Source organism: Manis pentadactyla, chromosome 5 (genome assembly GCF_030020395.1).
Source record: "Manis pentadactyla isolate mManPen7 chromosome 5, mManPen7.hap1, whole genome shotgun sequence".
Lineage (NCBI taxonomy): Eukaryota > Metazoa > Chordata > Mammalia > Pholidota > Manidae > Manis > Manis pentadactyla.
This window is the reverse complement of record NC_080023.1, coordinates 149673148-149690771: the sequence shown is the minus strand read 5'-3', so window position 1 is coordinate 149690771 and position 17624 is coordinate 149673148. Positions and strand designations below refer to the sequence as shown.

General features: G+C 38.4%; 1 protein-coding gene across 5 annotated transcripts in view; it reads left to right on the top strand.

The window, feature by feature from the left end:
• The window catches only part of ATRN (attractin), a 161620-nt gene that overhangs the window by 51760 nt on the left and 92236 nt on the right, over nt 1-17624 (top strand). For all 5 annotated transcript variants that reach the window (XM_036924629.2, XM_036924628.2, XM_057502799.1 and 2 more), the window contains exons 4-6: nt 2511-2639; nt 9268-9473; nt 10399-10567. In XM_036924629.2, the coding sequence (XP_036780524.2) occupies nt 2511-2639; nt 9268-9473; nt 10399-10567 (504 nt within the window). The remainder of the gene's footprint in view (nt 1-2510; nt 2640-9267; nt 9474-10398; nt 10568-17624) is intronic.

The following is a 17624-nucleotide window of genomic DNA, read 5'->3' as shown; positions in this document are numbered from 1 at the left end:
CTTACATGCTGGCTGCGGCTGTGTTTATATTCATTTGCTATGTAAAAGTTTATTTTTGTCATAAACCAGTTGTTTTATTTTCACACTGGGAGAAAGCAGCACATTGCAAAGCTTTCACAATTTCAACTTTTTTAAATGAAAAGAGACAGATGCCTGAGTTTCTCTGACAGTGTGGAAACTGATCCCCTTTCTCCAGCATCATGGCCTTCCCACCCTTTCTGTGACTCTGTCCTTTCTCCCTCCACCTATTCTGCCATCCATCCCGCACAATTGAATGTCCCACTATATAAATAATAAATACCATCAACCACCACTTATTTATGTACCTACTAGTGTGAGGCCCTATTTTCAACAGTTTGATTCTCATTACATCATTGTGAGGTGGGTAGGATTTCTCTCACTGTGCATTTGAGGAAACTGAGGTTCAGAGCTGTCAGTGACATGCCCAGGCGTATGGAATGAGGATCAGAGCTCTCATCTCTTTGGTCCTAAAGCTCATGCTGAGATAACAAGAGTGCAGGATCTCCTACCTGACTGAAGCCCCCAGTCCTTTCCTGTTCAGGGTTTCTTATGAGAAGATGGCTTTTGACATACCTGTTTCTAGGTGACTGTGCTCTTGTAAGTACCCTCTTCAGTACTTCATGGGGTTCTGGCATATAAAACAGATGAGAGCCTGATAATGGCTGAAACCTTCATTTAGGTCTCTGATTAGATATTACCTCTTCCAAGAGGCCTTCCCTAAAATAGCACTTTCTTATTTTCTTTTATTCTGTTCTGTTTCCCTTCATGCATTTATCTCTGCCTGGTGTTATATATACACATCTGTGTGTGGTGTGGGGTGGGGTGGGGTAGGGTGTGGGTATCTATCTAGGCTTATTTGTTGTTTCTCTAATGTGAACTCCAAGAGGGCAGGGACTTCTTCACTGTTGTATTCCTAGTACCTAGAACAGTATCTCACATGTAGTTTAAGTGCCTAGTAAATATTAGTTGAATATGTAATACAAAATGTTTCTGTTTTGTGACTCCTGGAGCACCTTCAGAGTCCTAGAGTTCTTAGAATTCTGTCTTCATACTTAAAATTTTCAGTAAATGAAATCCCCACCCCGACCCCATTTCCTGCTTATGTACTCTTCCATTGCTTCATTTTCATATGCACTCATATAAATACATGTAGATGTACACATATACTATGCCCTTTGTTTGGCAGCTTGTTCTTTTTTTTTTTTCCAGAATGTCTTAATGAACTTGTTAGTTCCGCTTGCCTACAAATATGTAATGATTCATTCAACCAACCCTATGGGTAAGCGATTAGTTGATTTTCAACCTGATGCCATCCTGAATAGTGCCTAAGTGAGGATTCTTGTGTGGTTTGTGTACATGAGCAAGTGTTTCTTCTATAAAGAAAGAAATAGAATTGCTGGGTCCTAGTGAATGAGCACTTAACAGTTAGTTAGAGGTTCTGAGGTGGGAATTTACCTGGTGTGTGCTCTAGGAAAGCAAAGAGGCTGGCATGGCTGGGGTTGGGTAAGTGAAGAGAGGGAGCAGTAGGAGATGGATGTTTGTTCATTCAATGGGGTGGTGTGTCGGAGGCAACTGCATAGGGCCGGTAAGGATTTAGGCTTTTAATGAAAGACATGGTGGTGATAGTGAATTGATAACTGGGCAAGAGACGTGAGCATTTGAACAAATGCAAAAGGCAAAACACAGAAAAAATGATTAGCCTCAGGGCTATAAAATAAACTCAAAACCACAGTTTAAAAATCAGTTTTCACTTACGAAATTAGCAAAGCTAAAATAGGACTAGTAATCCTCCTTGTTGGCAGGGTGGGACCCTTCATTCTTTTTTGATGGACTTTCAAGTTGGCATATCTCTTCTGGAAAGCAAGGTTGGTATTATGGATCAAGAGCCTTAACGCCATCATTTAGACCCTTTGACTCAGTAATTCTTAACCCTGTCCAGGCACCCAACAAGTACTATTGTGTGCTGGGCTGTGAGGGAGCTTTTAGTGACATAGGAAATGCTTATAAGTGTATTACTTGTAAAATAGAATGTAAGTTGTAATGTATCAATTAGTCAAAGAAAATACATTAGAGTGCTAATAATGTTAGGATTATGGGTGTTTATTGAACTTATTTATTTATATTTTTACTTTCCTTGTCCTTCAATAGTAAATATTTGGCATTCACCAACTCCAAGTTGGTTACTTTCTGTGATTGTGGAGGTTACACAGATTTTCAAAGAAACATTATAAAAAGTTTCATTTAAAAAAAAGGATAGGGTCATTGATTTCAAATTTCATTAGAAATATAACATTGAATAAAGGAGAGCCTAGTGAAAGATTCAGCTCTGTTCCTCAGAAGATCCCGAACCCATCAGGTGGCACTATGCATTTATCACAGGAAATTTGCCCTTCCTGGAAATACTGGACGAATTCTGGTTTTGAATTTGTGTGCCATCATGTGATGTGCCCATGATCGTTTCTTTTCTAAGAGCTGTGTTTTCTTTTCAGCGGCCTCATCGTTCCTGAGAGAGATGGCAACGAAACTGTCCCCGAGGTTGTTACCACATCAGGCTATACCCTGCTGCATTTTTTTAGTGATGCTGCTTATAATTTGACTGGATTTAATATCACTTACAAGTAAGATTATTTAAGTTAATGTTTGTGATTTTATTCACAAACTATGTACTTTTTTTTTTTTGACAGTTCAGAGGTTTAGAGGGTTTTTTTCTCAAGTATCGTTGGTATACAATCTTACATTGGTTTCAAATATGCAACACAGTGATTCAACAGTTATCCATATTATTAAATCCTCACCCCTACTAGTGTGGTTACTATCTGTTAACATAGAAAGATGTTACAGAGTCATTGCTTATATTCCCCATGCTGTACTGTTATCCCCATGATGAACTTACATTATGATTGAGAATTTTTGTGCTCCTTTATTACCCTTCCCCTCCCCACCCTTCCCCCATGTTAACCCCTAGTCATGTTTCAGTGTCTATTAGTCTACTGCTGTTTTGTGCATTCTGTTTTGCTTTGTTTTTATATTCCACAAATAAGTGAAGTCATATGGTATTTCTCTTTGCCTGGCATATTTTGCTGAGCATAATACCCTCTAAATCCATCCAGTTGTTGCAAATGGCAGGATCTCTTTTTATTTATGGCTGAATAATATTCCATTATGTATATTTACCACATCTTCTTTATCCATTCATCTACTGAGGGACACTTAGGTTGCTTCCATGTTTTGGCTATTGTAAATGATATGGCAGTAAATATAGGGGTGCATATATCTTTTCTTATCAGAAATTTTGTTTTCTTTGGGTAAATTCCTAGAAGTGAAATTATTTGGTCTTACGATATTTCTATTTTTAGTTTCTTCATGAACCTCCATTCTACTTTCCACAGTAGCTGCACCAATTTACATTCCCACTGACAGTGTAGGAGGGTTCCCATTTCTCCTCTCCACATCCTTACCAGCATGTGTTATTTCTCATCTTTTGGATAGTGGCCACTCTAACTGGTGAGAGGTGATATCTCACTGTGGTTTTAATTCACATTTCCCTGATGATTAGTGACATGGAGCATCTTTTCATATGTCTGTTGGCTATCTGTGTGTCAGCTTTGGAGAAATATATGTTTATATTTTCTGCCCATTTTTTAATGGAGTTGATGCCTTTTTGTTCTGCTGATGGTGTCCTGTGCTGTACAGAAGCCCTTAGTTTAATGTAGTCCCATTTGTTCATTTTTTGTTTCCCTTGCCCAAGGCAATGTGACCAGGAAAAAATTGCTCATGCTTATGTTCAAGAGATTTTTGCCCATGTTTTCTTCTATGTGTTTTATGGTTACATGTCTTACATTCAGGTCTTTGATCCATTTTGAGTTTACTTTTATGTATGAAGTTAGACAGTACCCCAGTTTCATTCACTTGTATATAGTTGTTCAGTTTTCCCAACACCAGTTATTGAAGAGGCTGTCTTTTTCCCACTGTATATTCATGGATCCTTTATTGTGTATTAATTGACTGTATATGGATCAGTTTATATCTGGGCTTGCTATTCTGCTCCGTTGTTATTGTGCCAGTACCATACTGTTTTAATTACCACAGCTTTGTAGTATAGCTTGAAGTCAGGGAGTGTAATACCCCCAGCTTTGTTTGTCTTTCTCAAAATGGGTTTGGCTATTTGGGGTATTTTGTGGTTCCATATGAATTTTAGAACTATTTGTTCTGGGTCATTGAAAAGTGCTGTTGGTATTTTGATAGGGATTGTATTGAATCTGTAAATTGCTTTGAGCAGGTTGGCCATTTTGACAAAATTAATTCTTCCTATCCATGATCATAGGATAGATTTCCATTTATTTGTATCTTCTTTAATTTCTCTCATGAGTGTCTTTTAGTTTTTCAGAGTACTGGTCTTTCACCTCCTTGGTTAGGTTTATTCCTAGGTATTTTATTCTTTCTGATGCAATTATAAGTGGAATTTTTTTTCTGATTTCACTTTCTGCTATTCATTGTTAGTATATAGGAATGCAACAGATTTCTGTGTATTGATTTTGTATTCCACAACTCTGCTGAATCCAGTTATTAGTTTTAATAGTTTTTTGGTGGAGTCTTTAGGGTTTTCTATGTATAATATCATGTTATCTGCAAGTAGTGATACTGCAGTTTAACTTCTTCCTTATCAATTTTGATGCTATGTACTTTGTTTTATTTTGAGAGCTTACTATGTGCCATGCATTGCTCCAGGGAGTTTGCATTTTCTTGTTTAAAGTTTTCTGTTAAAAACTCAGTGAAGTATAGGCACCATTTTTCTATTTGTTTTATTATAGAGGAAACTGGTGAGAAACAGTAGATTGTCAAAGTGGTAGGACCACCCAGTTTCAACCCAAGTCCTGTTGGTGTTGAGCTTCTCCTGGAAGAGAGAGGCTTTATCCTGCAAATAGATAAAAACACTGGGGTTTTTGCTAAGTATGATTTAACAAATATTAGTGTTCATGTGCTCAGTAGTTGGTCCTTAGCCGAGATTACAAAGGAAATGTAGACAGACAGACTTAGGTGGCTTTTGGAATTCGTTGTGGTAGGAGAGAGGCTAACTTTTTTTTCCCCCCCTGAAGAAATGTCTATTTTCATAAGTAGTTACATTCATAAAATGCCATAAGCAAGGGGTCTGTGTGTTAACATGCTTCTGTATCCTACAAAGCCTGAAATACCAGTTGGCCTTTTATGGAATAGTTTGCCAACTGCTGGTGTAGACAGTAACCTCCATGTGCAGCCTTTATGCTGGGTTCTTTTTCTGTCCATTTTCTTGGGATCTCAGTATTCTTTCTGGCCCATTTAAAGCCATCTCTATCTTGATTGATACGGTAATTCAGTTTTCCAGGTGCCCAGGGTTTGTGACTTGGCAGCCTGGGCACCTTATCATAGTACCAGCAACGTGATTTTTAGTGAACAGGCAGGCAGAAAGCTGGATTGAGAGGAAGGGCTGTTGAGTTTGGTTGGGTACATGTGAGATGTCTGAGCAGGACTTTGATATCCAGATCTAGGCCCCAGAAGAACTGTCATCTGAGAATCCCTGGCTCATGGACAATGACTCACTGGCCGCTGGGACATGTGCACAGTGAGGAGAGGCAGAGTAAAGGCAGCAGAGGAATGCTAGTGGATTGTGTTGTCACAGAAGCCCAGAAACAAGTCTCAGGGAGGAGGGAGCTGACAACTATGAGGGTGAGTAAGCAGAGGAGGCCCTAGGAGACCCTAGCAGGGCAGGTGGGGTCAAAGGCCTGGTGGCACACATCAGGATGGAACCCTGGCAAGTCATGGTGTTGAGGGTGAAGAAATTTGTCTCAGAAGGGGAGGGGAAAGAGGGGAGATATAGTTTAGGCCAGGGCTTCTCAAACTTCACAGGCACAGGGATCTCCTGGAGGGCCTGCTAAGATGCTGATCCCAGGACCTCACCTAGAGTTGGGTCCTGAGAACCTGTGTTTCTGATAAGCTCCTCAGTGATGTTGCTGCATATCCATGATCTACATTCTGAGTAACATTGCTATAGCCACTCATCCAGGCCCCATTCTGGGTTCTGTGTAGGTTCCTAGGTCAGGGGTTAGAGGGCACATAGCCTTCTCTGTTACAGGGCCTTCTCTGTAGCAGCCTTGGGGGAACAGAGAAACTTCAGGGAGGGCGCACCCCAGGAGAGAAGGCAGTTCAAGCACTCCTTGACATGGGAAGGCCTTTGCCCCATTGCTGGAGACCCCTTCTCCCAGCTCTAAGGCCAGATTCTTCCCCAGGAATGCACATTATTCTTAACCTGATTGGTATAGGGGGAATTCTTGGTCTCTCTTATAGACCAGAATTAATATTTGTTAAGTGAAGGAATGTGAGGTTATCCTGAATTCTGTTATCTTCTTGGTTCCAAGATCCCTGACCTTTAAAAAGAAGTCCTCCTCATAGACTCCAAGAAGGGACTAGTGGTTAGTTACCAAAGGGGAGGGGTGGGGGAGGGCAGGTGGGGAGGGAGGAAGAAGGGGATTGTTGGGTATTATGATTGGTGCACATGGTGTGTGTGGGGTCACGGGGAAGACAGTGTAGCTCAGATAAGACAAATAGGGACTCTGTGGCATCTTACATTGATGGACAGTGACTGCAATGGGGTGTGGGGGGGACTCGATAATAAGGGTGAATGTAATAACCATATTGTTTTTCTTGTGAAACCTTCATAAGAGTGTGTATCAATGATAACCTTAATAAAAAATAAAATAAAATAAATAAAAAGGAGTCCTCAACTGTTTGAGGGGTCCCAGACCTGATAAAGAGCCAAATAAAATGATGGTCTTTATCCTCAGAAAATGCCCAGAAGCACATACATAAAACATTGTCATTCATTTTCCAGTTGTCCTCAGGTTGTTCTGAATCCTAGCTTGGGCTGGCCTCAGTTGGTGGACCCTTGAGGCTTAGTTACACAGCTACTCAGGTGTTCTCTATTTTCTTGTAAAAGAAGAAAAATCAAAGTTTTTCTGTTTTTCCACACAAATTTTGTTTTCACATAAATTGGCAATTCATCTTATTTCTCATTCTGAGTCATGTTTTAAGCACAGAAAATTAGACTCATTTTCTCATTACTCCAATTTAGGTAGATATACAAGCAGATGTTTTGATGTGTCACCTGCCATTTCACTTTTTAGAGAGTCACCAATAATTGTTGTTTTTTGAGATTTATGTAACTCACTGCTCTAAAGAGTGCTCAAAATTAATTTTGGCACATAGAGTAAGCCTATGTCTAAGGGCACTTGAGGGGCTAAGGCTTAAGGGGAAGTTGTACTTTTCCTCCTTTAGCTAAAAAGGTATGAAGGGTTACTTCCTCTTCCCTGTTTTCAATAACATTACGTTTTGGTTGTGTGTTATTCCCTCCTATATAGCTAACAAGTGTGTCTGTAGGATATTATAATTTAACATATTATTGGTATAAGGCATAGATTTGAGCACACAGTAGAAGTGTTTTACCTCAGTTTTCTTTTAGGCCTTTTATAAAAATGAAGTGTGATTGTTGTAGCCATTTCAGTGTAAGTCCAATCTGAAATTTAGACTCCATAATTGTTGCCTTGCAAAAGCCTTTTTCTTTTTTTTTTTAATTTTTAAAATTTTGATATCATTAATGTACAATTACTTGAACAACATTATGGTTACGAGACTCCTCCCATTATCAAGTCCCCCCCACATACCCCATTACAGTCACTGTCCATCAGCGTACTAAGATGCTATAGAATCATTACTTGTCTTCTCTGTATATCTTGCCTTTCCTGTGTTCCCCCCCTCCACATTATGTCTGCTAATCGTAACGCCCCATTTTCCCCCTTATCCCTCTCTTCCCACCCACCCTCCCCAGTCCCTTTCCCCTTGGTAACTGTTAGTCCTTTCTTGGGTTCTTTGAGTCTGCTTCTTGTTTTGTTTCTTCAGTTTTTTCTTTGTTCTTACACTCCACAGATAAGTGAAATCATTTGATACTTGTCTTTCTCTGCCTGGCTTATTTCACTGAGCATAATACCCTCTAGCTCCATCCATGTTGTTGCAAATGGTAGGATTTGTTTTCTTATGGCTGAATAATATTCCATTGTGTATATGTACCACATCTTTATCCATTCATCTACTGATGGACACTTAGGTTGCTTCCATTTCTTGGCTATTGTAAATAGTGTTGCAATAAACATAGGCGTGCATATGTCCAAAAACCTTTTTCTTAATAAAGGTGAAATTGATCTTCATTGAAACTTGATTTATGTGTATGTATTTTTCTATAGTGACAGCAGGCATCATTTTCTAAAGACCTAAAATAATGTCATTCAGCTTTTTTATGGAAAAGTTTATTTACTTTGCTTCCTGAGGCTTGAAAAGTAGGTAGATGCACCTATTATAATATAGTTGATTAAAGTACTATATGCAAATATTTATAAAATTTTATTATAAATGTATTATAAATTGATATTTAGGTGTAGGACATTAATTAACTTGTTTTCTCAACCATTTCCTGACTTTCTGACATGCTTTGCTACAAAATGTCTTTTTAGTTTTCTTTATAGGCCTTAGAAGAATCTACATTCTTAGAGTATCTTAAAGTCCAGTTATCCCCCGCTTTTTAAAGTCTGAATTATCTATTTTCAAAGGGCTGTCAATGCATTTATCTTATTGTCACCTTATTATGAGATACATTATAATTAAACTCGTATAATAAGTTAAACTGGCCCTCTTTAATATCTGAAATGAGTGGGTAAACTTACAAAGGAATTTTAAGGACACTAGTCTGGGCAGTAATCTTAAACAAATTCTCTAAACTCTTAGACACTCTACGGAGAGATATGTACTGTGAGGAGAGTAATGTATTATTCACAGTTTGTTTTATCCTTTTCATCTCCAAACTTGAAAGTGTGCATTTGGCAACTTTATAATGCTCTTCTTCTGTGGGCCACCAAGAGTACTATAGTCCCTCCCTTGAGAAGCTAAAACTGGACATTTTGCAAGAATCTCTTCTATCCTTGTAATTTCTTTAGCTTGTCTTTTCTTATGAGACTCCAGCTGGGTTGATTTTCCTTACGCGCCCTAGCTTTGCCGTGTTGAGCGACCCCATTCAGGCTGAATGGTGAGTCCTGAAGTTGTGCTTCTGAATCAACTGGAGGGACAGGTTTCAGAGATTCTTAAACCCTGTGTGGGAAGACGTTTTTCTGTGTTAATCGAAGTTTTGCTTTGTGTTGATTAAATTTTCCCCTCCTGTTTTTGCAGTTTTGACATGTGTCCAAATAATTGCTCAGGCCGAGGAGAATGTAAGATCGATAATAGCAGCAACAGTGCTCAATGTGAATGTTCTGAAAACTGGAAAGGTGAAGCATGTGATGTTCCTCACTGTATAAATAACTGCGGTTCTCCTCATCGAGGCTTCTGCAATTCAAGTGATGTCAGAGGATGCTCCTGCTTCTCAGAGTGGCAGGGTAGGAGCACTTTTTATTTTTATTTTCATTCCACTTCACAGTATGTTCCTAGTTTAATAAGTTGTATAGTGACTTTATTCCTAGCACTGTACCATTACAACTTATTCATGAAAGTTGAAGAACCTGGTCTTAGCCATAAGGAAAAATTCAGAGAACCCAGCTGGGAGGTGGGACAAGAGCTGACAATAATGGTATCTCCTCAGAAGCTTTCACTAACGGTCAGAGAACACTGGGCTCAGTTATTCAGTAGAATCCTAAAGAAGTCAGCTAATGGAATTATCTGCAGATGTAGACTCCCAAAAATGATCTAGCCATTTCTGGAAGGGTGGCTGATAACAGCTGTACTGATTTAATCGTGTTCTCTATACATTTACCCCATCCTCAGAACACCTTTGTTTTGAAAGGAAGTGTGCCTGTTTAAGTGCTTCAGGTTTCTTGGTTTGGCTGACGACAAGGAGTTAAATAATTGGGCTGTTTGAATACCTTCCACTGTGCAAATGTTGGAGCAGAAGCCAAACCTCCCAAGAATGGAGTTTCTTGATTTTCTAGGAAATACATAGCCTGGGATATAAACTCCTGGGACTAGTTTATATCTTAGCCCTAAAGTTTTTTATTTGAATTAATAATTGCTTTGTGCACTCTTTCCTTTAAAAGCTGCATAAGCATTTCATTACTAAAATATCCTAACCTAGATAGAGTCAGGTTATCACTACAAAGTATATGATTATGAGTTCTATTAGAGATTACCCTGGCCGCTGGCTCTGAGTAAATTGAAAGCACAAATTAAAGGGATTTGTCTGGTATTTAGATGCTAAAGGAAAGACTAAGTATTCTTTAGATGTTTGTTACATTTAGATGATTAAAACTTGAACTGTAGTAATTTTAAAGCTGCATTTTGTGAAGCTAACTTATATTGTCTTATTAGGTCCTGGATGTTCAATTGCTGTACCAGCTAACCAGTCATTTTGGACTCGAGAGGAATATTCTAATTTAAAGCTCCCTAGAGCATCTCACAAAGCTGTGGTCATTGGGAATATCATGTGGGTGGTTGGAGGATATATGTTCAACCACTCAGACTACAACATGGTTCTAGCGTAAGTTTTTAAAAACATTTTTGCAAAAAACTTACTAGTTTTCCATTTTGAAAATTTATAGAGATAAGCAAAAAGAAAAATTCTCAGTAATTCCATTGCCTGAGGAAAATCCCTGTTAGTATTTTGGTAGTGGCACTCCAGACTTTGTGACGTATTCTTAGTTTTTTAAATTGGGAGCCACAAAAATTCATTGTCTTAATAAGTAGTAACTCATCTTTTACAGGTACTTTCTCATATGTTTTGCATTAGATACATATAGTTAGCTTCATATAAATAGGGATTACGTTTTCTCTTAATTTAATTACATTTTCATAGCCCACATGGTTGGAATTTATACTTTGCTAATGGAAATTGGGCTATTGTCTAATACTTGACCCAGGGTTCAAGGTCTGTTTTCTACTCCCATCTTAAAGGCATAATATATATTGTCACAGTGGAATTAGTTACGGAGATTGACTTTTGAGAGAAATTTATAAACAATCATGCTGATTTTGTGCCCTGGAAATTTTTTCAAGAAAACGTTTTCATTTTCTGTTAAGAAAATTGTCAAAACCCAGCATCTGTTCTTTAAAGAATTCTGGAAATATGGCAGTGGTGGCATGGTTTCTGAATCACCCAAATGTAATCATTAAAACAGACAAAGAACAACTAGGAGAGCAAAATAGAAAAACACATGGGTGACATCTATAAACAAAACTTGGCCAGAAGGTATCTACAGGAATGGGTAGGGCTACACCATTGACAGCTGCAAGACCTGTGTGGTATCAGAACCCATGCAGGAGCCACAGAATACCTACGGAGACTCAGTTGAAAGCTCAGCAAGCCGCTTTGAGAGCAATTGGAATTGCTCTCTGTGGGAATTGGAAAGATTGTGCGTATTTTAGTAGGAGGTTGAGCTCAAAGAATCTGTAGTAGGATCTGAAGAGGCTAGAGCAGTTTGTGTCTTATTAACTCTTAAATTAAAACAGCCGAAGTCTCTCTGCAGGAGAAAGTTCTGCATGAGGAGGACTGCTAGGAATAGAGTTCAAATTGAACGTGACAGGGATAGTAGGAGAAAGTAGAAGTCTAGATAACAGGTGGGGAACAGAGCCAGGAGATGCCAACAAGATCTCAAACTGACCATGTATTTGAACAGTCCCTACAGTGACAGAATGAGCTAGATGGGGAATTAGAAGGACTGTCCTAAACCAAGCCCCTCCTGTGAGAATTCAGGAAAAAGTAACTCTACTTAAAAGTGAGCAACATAAAACATATCAAGGTCAAATCTCATAGGTAGTTAATATAGGAAAAAGAATAGGAGTGGAATAACACCCTTTCATAAATGAAAGCATAAAAGAGAGTGTGCTCACAAAACTGATGAGAACTGTAACTTAGTCCCAAACAGGCTAAAATGCAGTAAGAAAGTGACACAAAACATGAAAGAACAGTACAGCAAGAACTAGAAAAATGCAGAAATGAGATGCTAGAAGTTAGGAAAGAATTTTAAAATACTTTTAGATCCAAAAACAAATCAAGAAGAAACACAGGGGTAAATAAACAACTGAAACTGCTTTAGAAATGGAATATGAAAAGGAACTTTAAAATTTTTTTTAGAAAGTTTAAAAAATGAAATGGAAAGTCATTTTCCCCTATTCTTTGTGGTCAGTACCAGTTAATAACCCTGGACAGCATACATAAAACAAACTTGAGAAAACTCTGAAAGGTAGAGAGAAGAAGGCAATCTGGCTGGGAACGTTGGGACCCAGGGAGTGACACAATGGTAAATTCTGAGGGTTTTCTTTTTGTCTCATGTATCCCAGAGTCATTGTTGGAAAATAGGCAATCTGAAATGCCAGTAGGCAGAAGCTGAAAAAGCCCCAAGAAAAACCTGGACTCTCTAGCCTGATGATCAAAATGGACGGTTTAAGCTTAGCAAGACAGCAAAGTTATGCAATACTCTGCTCCAGCCAAACACCACCACAGAAAGAACTGTTACGTCACCCGCACCCCTACCAGGAAAGTCAGTGTCAAGGCTATATTTCCACTCTTGCCAGCTTGCAGTGAGGTGTTCCATCACCTCATCCCCCTGCCAGGGTAGTGTCAGAGAAAGCTAGTTAGGGAGCTGGGACTTTCTTCTCCATCAGGCAGTATTGAGGTCCTTCCAGTCCCTGTGATGTAATGAGAGATCCTGTGGGGAGCCTGGATTCTATGGTTCTAACAGCACTAATGAGTTGGCCTTCCTCTTCCCCACTGGGGTGGTGGCAGAGGAGGCCTGCTGTAACAGAAGATTTAAGTAAGATCCAGCATCTCATGATATCCAAAATGTTCATATATCAATTGAGAGTCATTTGTCATGCCAAGAGCCAGGAAAAGCTCAACTTGATTGAGAAAAGGCAATTAAGATAATGCTGGCATCAAGATGACACAGATATTAGAATTATCTGACAAGATGTTAAAGCAGCCATTAAAAAATGCTTCAGTGAACAATTATAGACACACATGAAACAAATGAAAAATAGTCTCACCAAAGAAACAGAAGATACACAGACAAAGAAGAATCAAATGGAAAATTTAGAACACTAGAAATTCCTTAATCTGAAAAAATGAACAGAACCTCAGGGATATGTGGACTCTTCACACATAAAAAAATCTTAACATTTCTGACACTGGATGATTCCTAGAAGGAGAGGAGAAAGAGGGTATGTCTGAAAAAGTATTTGAAGAAATAATGGTTGAGAAGTGCCACATTTGGCAAAAGAAATTCATACTCAAGGGGAAGGGTATATATAGTAATACAAGGATATGAGCACCCAAGAGGCAGGGGTTCAAGGACCGTCCTAGTGTCTGTCTACCATAGTATGTCAGCAGATCTTGTTAGCTCTACTTTAAAAATATGTCCTCAATCTAAGCACTTCTTACTACTTATAGTGCCACCTGAGAAGTAAAGGTAAAGTTATAAGGTATGATGGTGATTGTATCCTTATTGTTATAATAGGCATAATGAGACTCACATATTCTACCATTTGTGTGACTTTTCCCCTTGGACCTGGCATCATTTTCTCTCAAAGCAAGACATTTGGGAATCATTTTGATACTTCCTCATATCATAATCTCATGTCAAGCCCCGTAACTCTGTCACCAAATACCTGTCATATTCATTCTTTTCTACGACCAGCCTGCCATAATCTCTCACTTAGGCTTCAGCAATGATTCCTTCCAGGTCTTACTGTTTCTATTCATTCCTCTTAAACCATTTTCTAAGTATGAACTGGGATGATTTTTTTTTTAAGTGTAAATCATATCATTTACTACCTCCTTAAAACCCACCGGTGGCTTCCCATTGGACTTCACTGGCCTACCTGATCTGACCACTGCTTATCTTTCCAGCCTCAGCTTGTTCCCCTCTTGCCCCACCAGCTCTCTCTACCTAAAACTCGCCATGTGTGTCCTTACTTATACGGACCTTTGTGCTCAGTGTTCCTTCTGTTTAGACTCTGCTGTTACACCTCAGGGCTGGTCTCTTCTCACCCTTTAGATCTCAGTTAACTGCCCCACAGAAAGGTCTTCCCTGATCATCCAGTTCAGGCAGGTTCTCCCTGTTCTTTTTCATAGTTCTCATTCCCTTTAGAGCAATGTTCATAATTTTTAATTCTGTTTGTGACCATTGTTGTACTTGCTCTTTTTGTCTCTTCCACTCCACATTCTCAAAGGTTAGAGAACTTGATAACTCACTCAACTCAGGGCTTAGCTCACAGAATGTGCTCAAGTAAGTATTATCAAATGAATGGGAGTGTAAATAAATTATTCATCTCCTTCACAATTATTTGTTTCTGGAAATATTAATGTTATCTACTGCTTTTATTTGACTGGTGTACCTCATGAGCCACATTTGTTTCTTAGATTAACATTTTTTCTTCTTGTACTTAATCAAAACATGATTTTTACAGACTTACACATTGTATGTAAATTAGTTTCAGATAAATTTTTACTAACTCATGAAAAGTAAATATAGTAACTCCTTTTAGAAGTATTTATGGAACTTAGATTATAAATTTTATCATCATCGATACTCTTATTTAAGCATGTTTAAATGATTGAGTGTGCTGTTTTCTCTACATCCTGTTAACTTTCAAGTTGCATTAAAAAGCAGTTTCCATTTTATGTCATCCAAGGTTCCATTTGCAGATTAAATGGTCTTAGTCTCTTGGATTAAGATTTCCAATTGAAACTTGAGCCCTGAATTTCCTTCCCTTGAACAAAAAAGAGTTTTTAAAAAAATATTTAAAGAACATATTGAGCAGCAGATAACCAGATAAGGAAAGGAGTATAACCTGATCAAATACACTTTAAGTCAGGCTCAAAGGAACCGCAAGACTGACCCCTTCTTGACCCCACAAAATATGGCTGAGATTTTGAGAGTTCTCACTGACAGCCCCAAATCGAGAAAGAAGCAAACCATGTGGGTATCATTGTTTTTTTACTCTTCTAACTGAAGGGTAGGATAAATAGTTGTTGGGGAAATCAGGTGAAAAGGGGAAAATTGATCAAGTGGCTGACGGTCTCTCCTGGAAAGTCAGGTCTTCCATTTAATTTGGGATATGCTTTGAACACTGGATACGACACTTAACAAAATCTCAGAGGAGAGGAGGGGAGAGTCTGGATAGTATTCTAATAGACTGTACACTCCCCCACCTGAGCCCCAGCATTTCCTCAAACTTCAGAAAGGTGGATAGAACATAAAATTACCAGCTCTCACACCAAAGCTAGTATGGAAGAAAAAACTTGCCTTAAATACTGTGGACAAAGAATTAAGACATTACCCACATTTTGCAATAAAATATCTGTAGAGCAATGTCTAACTACAAACAGATGAAAGAAGTGACATTGTAGCTAATATAAATATTCTTTGATGAGAAAATAAGGAAGAAAATACAGTGTATGAAAGCTGACAAGAACTGGTCATAGAGGAAAAGTAACTCAAGGAGCAGAAGGCGATTCCTTCCAACTGCTATGCACTGTAGATCAGCTTAATGAGAATTTGAATTCAGAAAAACAAGCTGAAAGACAAGATAATAATACCTGAGATGAAATGATAGACCACACATCTAAAGAAATATACATAAGTTACAGCAAAAACTAGAAAGAAAATAGAATTACTGGCAGCTTAATAGACATGATTCCAGTGAATGCAAATGAACAGGTTGAAATAATTAGAGAAAAGCAAGGATAATGGAAGACAGAAGATCCAATATAAAGGTAGTTACTTTCACTGAAGAAAATAATGTAACAAATAGAACAAATGGACTGAAATAACAAAATGTACCAGGAAAATCTTACTGTTCAATGACAAGACCTGATTTGATCAAGTTATTGAACTTTTTATGATAAAGGAAGAATTATTGGGTGGGAAGCCTCAGGTAGTTCAATGCTTCCTGCTGGCTGGGATTGTGTTCTGTCTCCACAGAGCCTTTGCTGTGGTCTGTGGAAGGCCAGATGCTCTGATCGCAGTGCCAGGCTTCTGTGGGTGGTGGAGCACGTGCCTTGTGGCATAACGGTCATAGGGTCACTAGCCGTCAAGGAGGAGTTTGTGAGACAGATGGCTACACCTTTCAGGAACACTGCTATGTCTGAATCCCTGAAGTTTGTCTTTGTTTATCTGATACTCCAGGTCTTAGAACTAGTTCAGTATTCCATTATCTTGAGCTTAGCTCACACAAGGATTTATTTGGTGCTGGGAATTTCTTACATTTTATTGCATCACTATTGGTCTTGTCTTATGTGTGCTTCACTGTGTTGTGAAGAGAAACAGCCTGTTCTGTAAGTATCTGTTGGCAATTCTTAGCCAGGTTACGGGGACCTTCCAGCATAGTGTCTCTGACAAGCTTGTTGAGCTGACATGTTGTTGACTGAGAGGAGCAAAATGCATTAAGATACTGATTGAGCACCTTCCATGTCACTTGAAAGAGATGTGGATTGGACTGTCTGGAGTCTTGTTTCTGTGCTCCCTCTGTTTCTTTCCTCTCTCTCAGGCTTACAGAAACAGGCCCGTGGCTTGAACATTAGGTGTATTATTTGTTTCAGAAGCCATGCTAGTCCTTCTCAGAAAACACTTTCCACAGCCAGAACTCCATAAAAGTGTTGCGGTGGTATTCAGTCCATTTTGTAAAGGCAGTTCCCAGAATGTTATTTCTACCTTGAATAAAGTACAAAATTGTGTCTTTAAAAAAACATTGAAAGAAAGATACATGTGCGCAGGGAGAGGGAAGGAGGGAGGAAGGGAAGAAAGGACTGGGAGAGAGAATGAGAATGATTGAGAACTCTTCAGGCTTCCAAGCAGAAGAGTAAACTACATAACAGGGGGGAAAAATCAGACTTGCCTCAGACTTCTCCATAGCAGTATTCAATACCAGCAATAGTCAAGAGAACAACATCTGCAAAGTTCTGAAGGAAAGAAAGGATGGCCCAAGAATATTGTACCCAGCCAAGATGTCATTCAGCTGTAAAGCTAGGAAGTAGATATTCTTAAACATGAGAGAATTTAGGGAAGGAAGTACATCTGAGCTCTACTAGAAAAAAGCCACTTAATAGTGAAATCCATCCAATTAAAATTAAAGAGACTCAAGAAGGGCAAGTTGTAAGGAGATTGATTCAGATTGTAAGGAGGTTGAGAATCAGTTAAAATGTAGATCCAGTACTAAATTACCATGGAATATATTTATAGAGTGGAATGTGAATGTTATGAGCCTGGACAATATAAAAATCATAAAACAAAAATTGGGTGAAGAAATGGGAGGAAATGTGAGTGCTAAGATTTTCACCTTTCAAAGCAGGAAGGTAGTCAATTCTGTCAAAAATTAATTTTGTATGTAACTTAAAAACTATAATGAATTCAGCCTCCAAGTAATTTATCATGTATTTTAAAAATGCAGAGTATTCAAACAATACATAAAATAATAGTTGGTATTAACTTATGCATTAATATTTAATGAATGACCCCATTTTATATTTGTTTCATATCACATATCAAATATTTAAGACAAAAGGAAAGGTTTAGAGAAAAATAATGAATACTAACGCA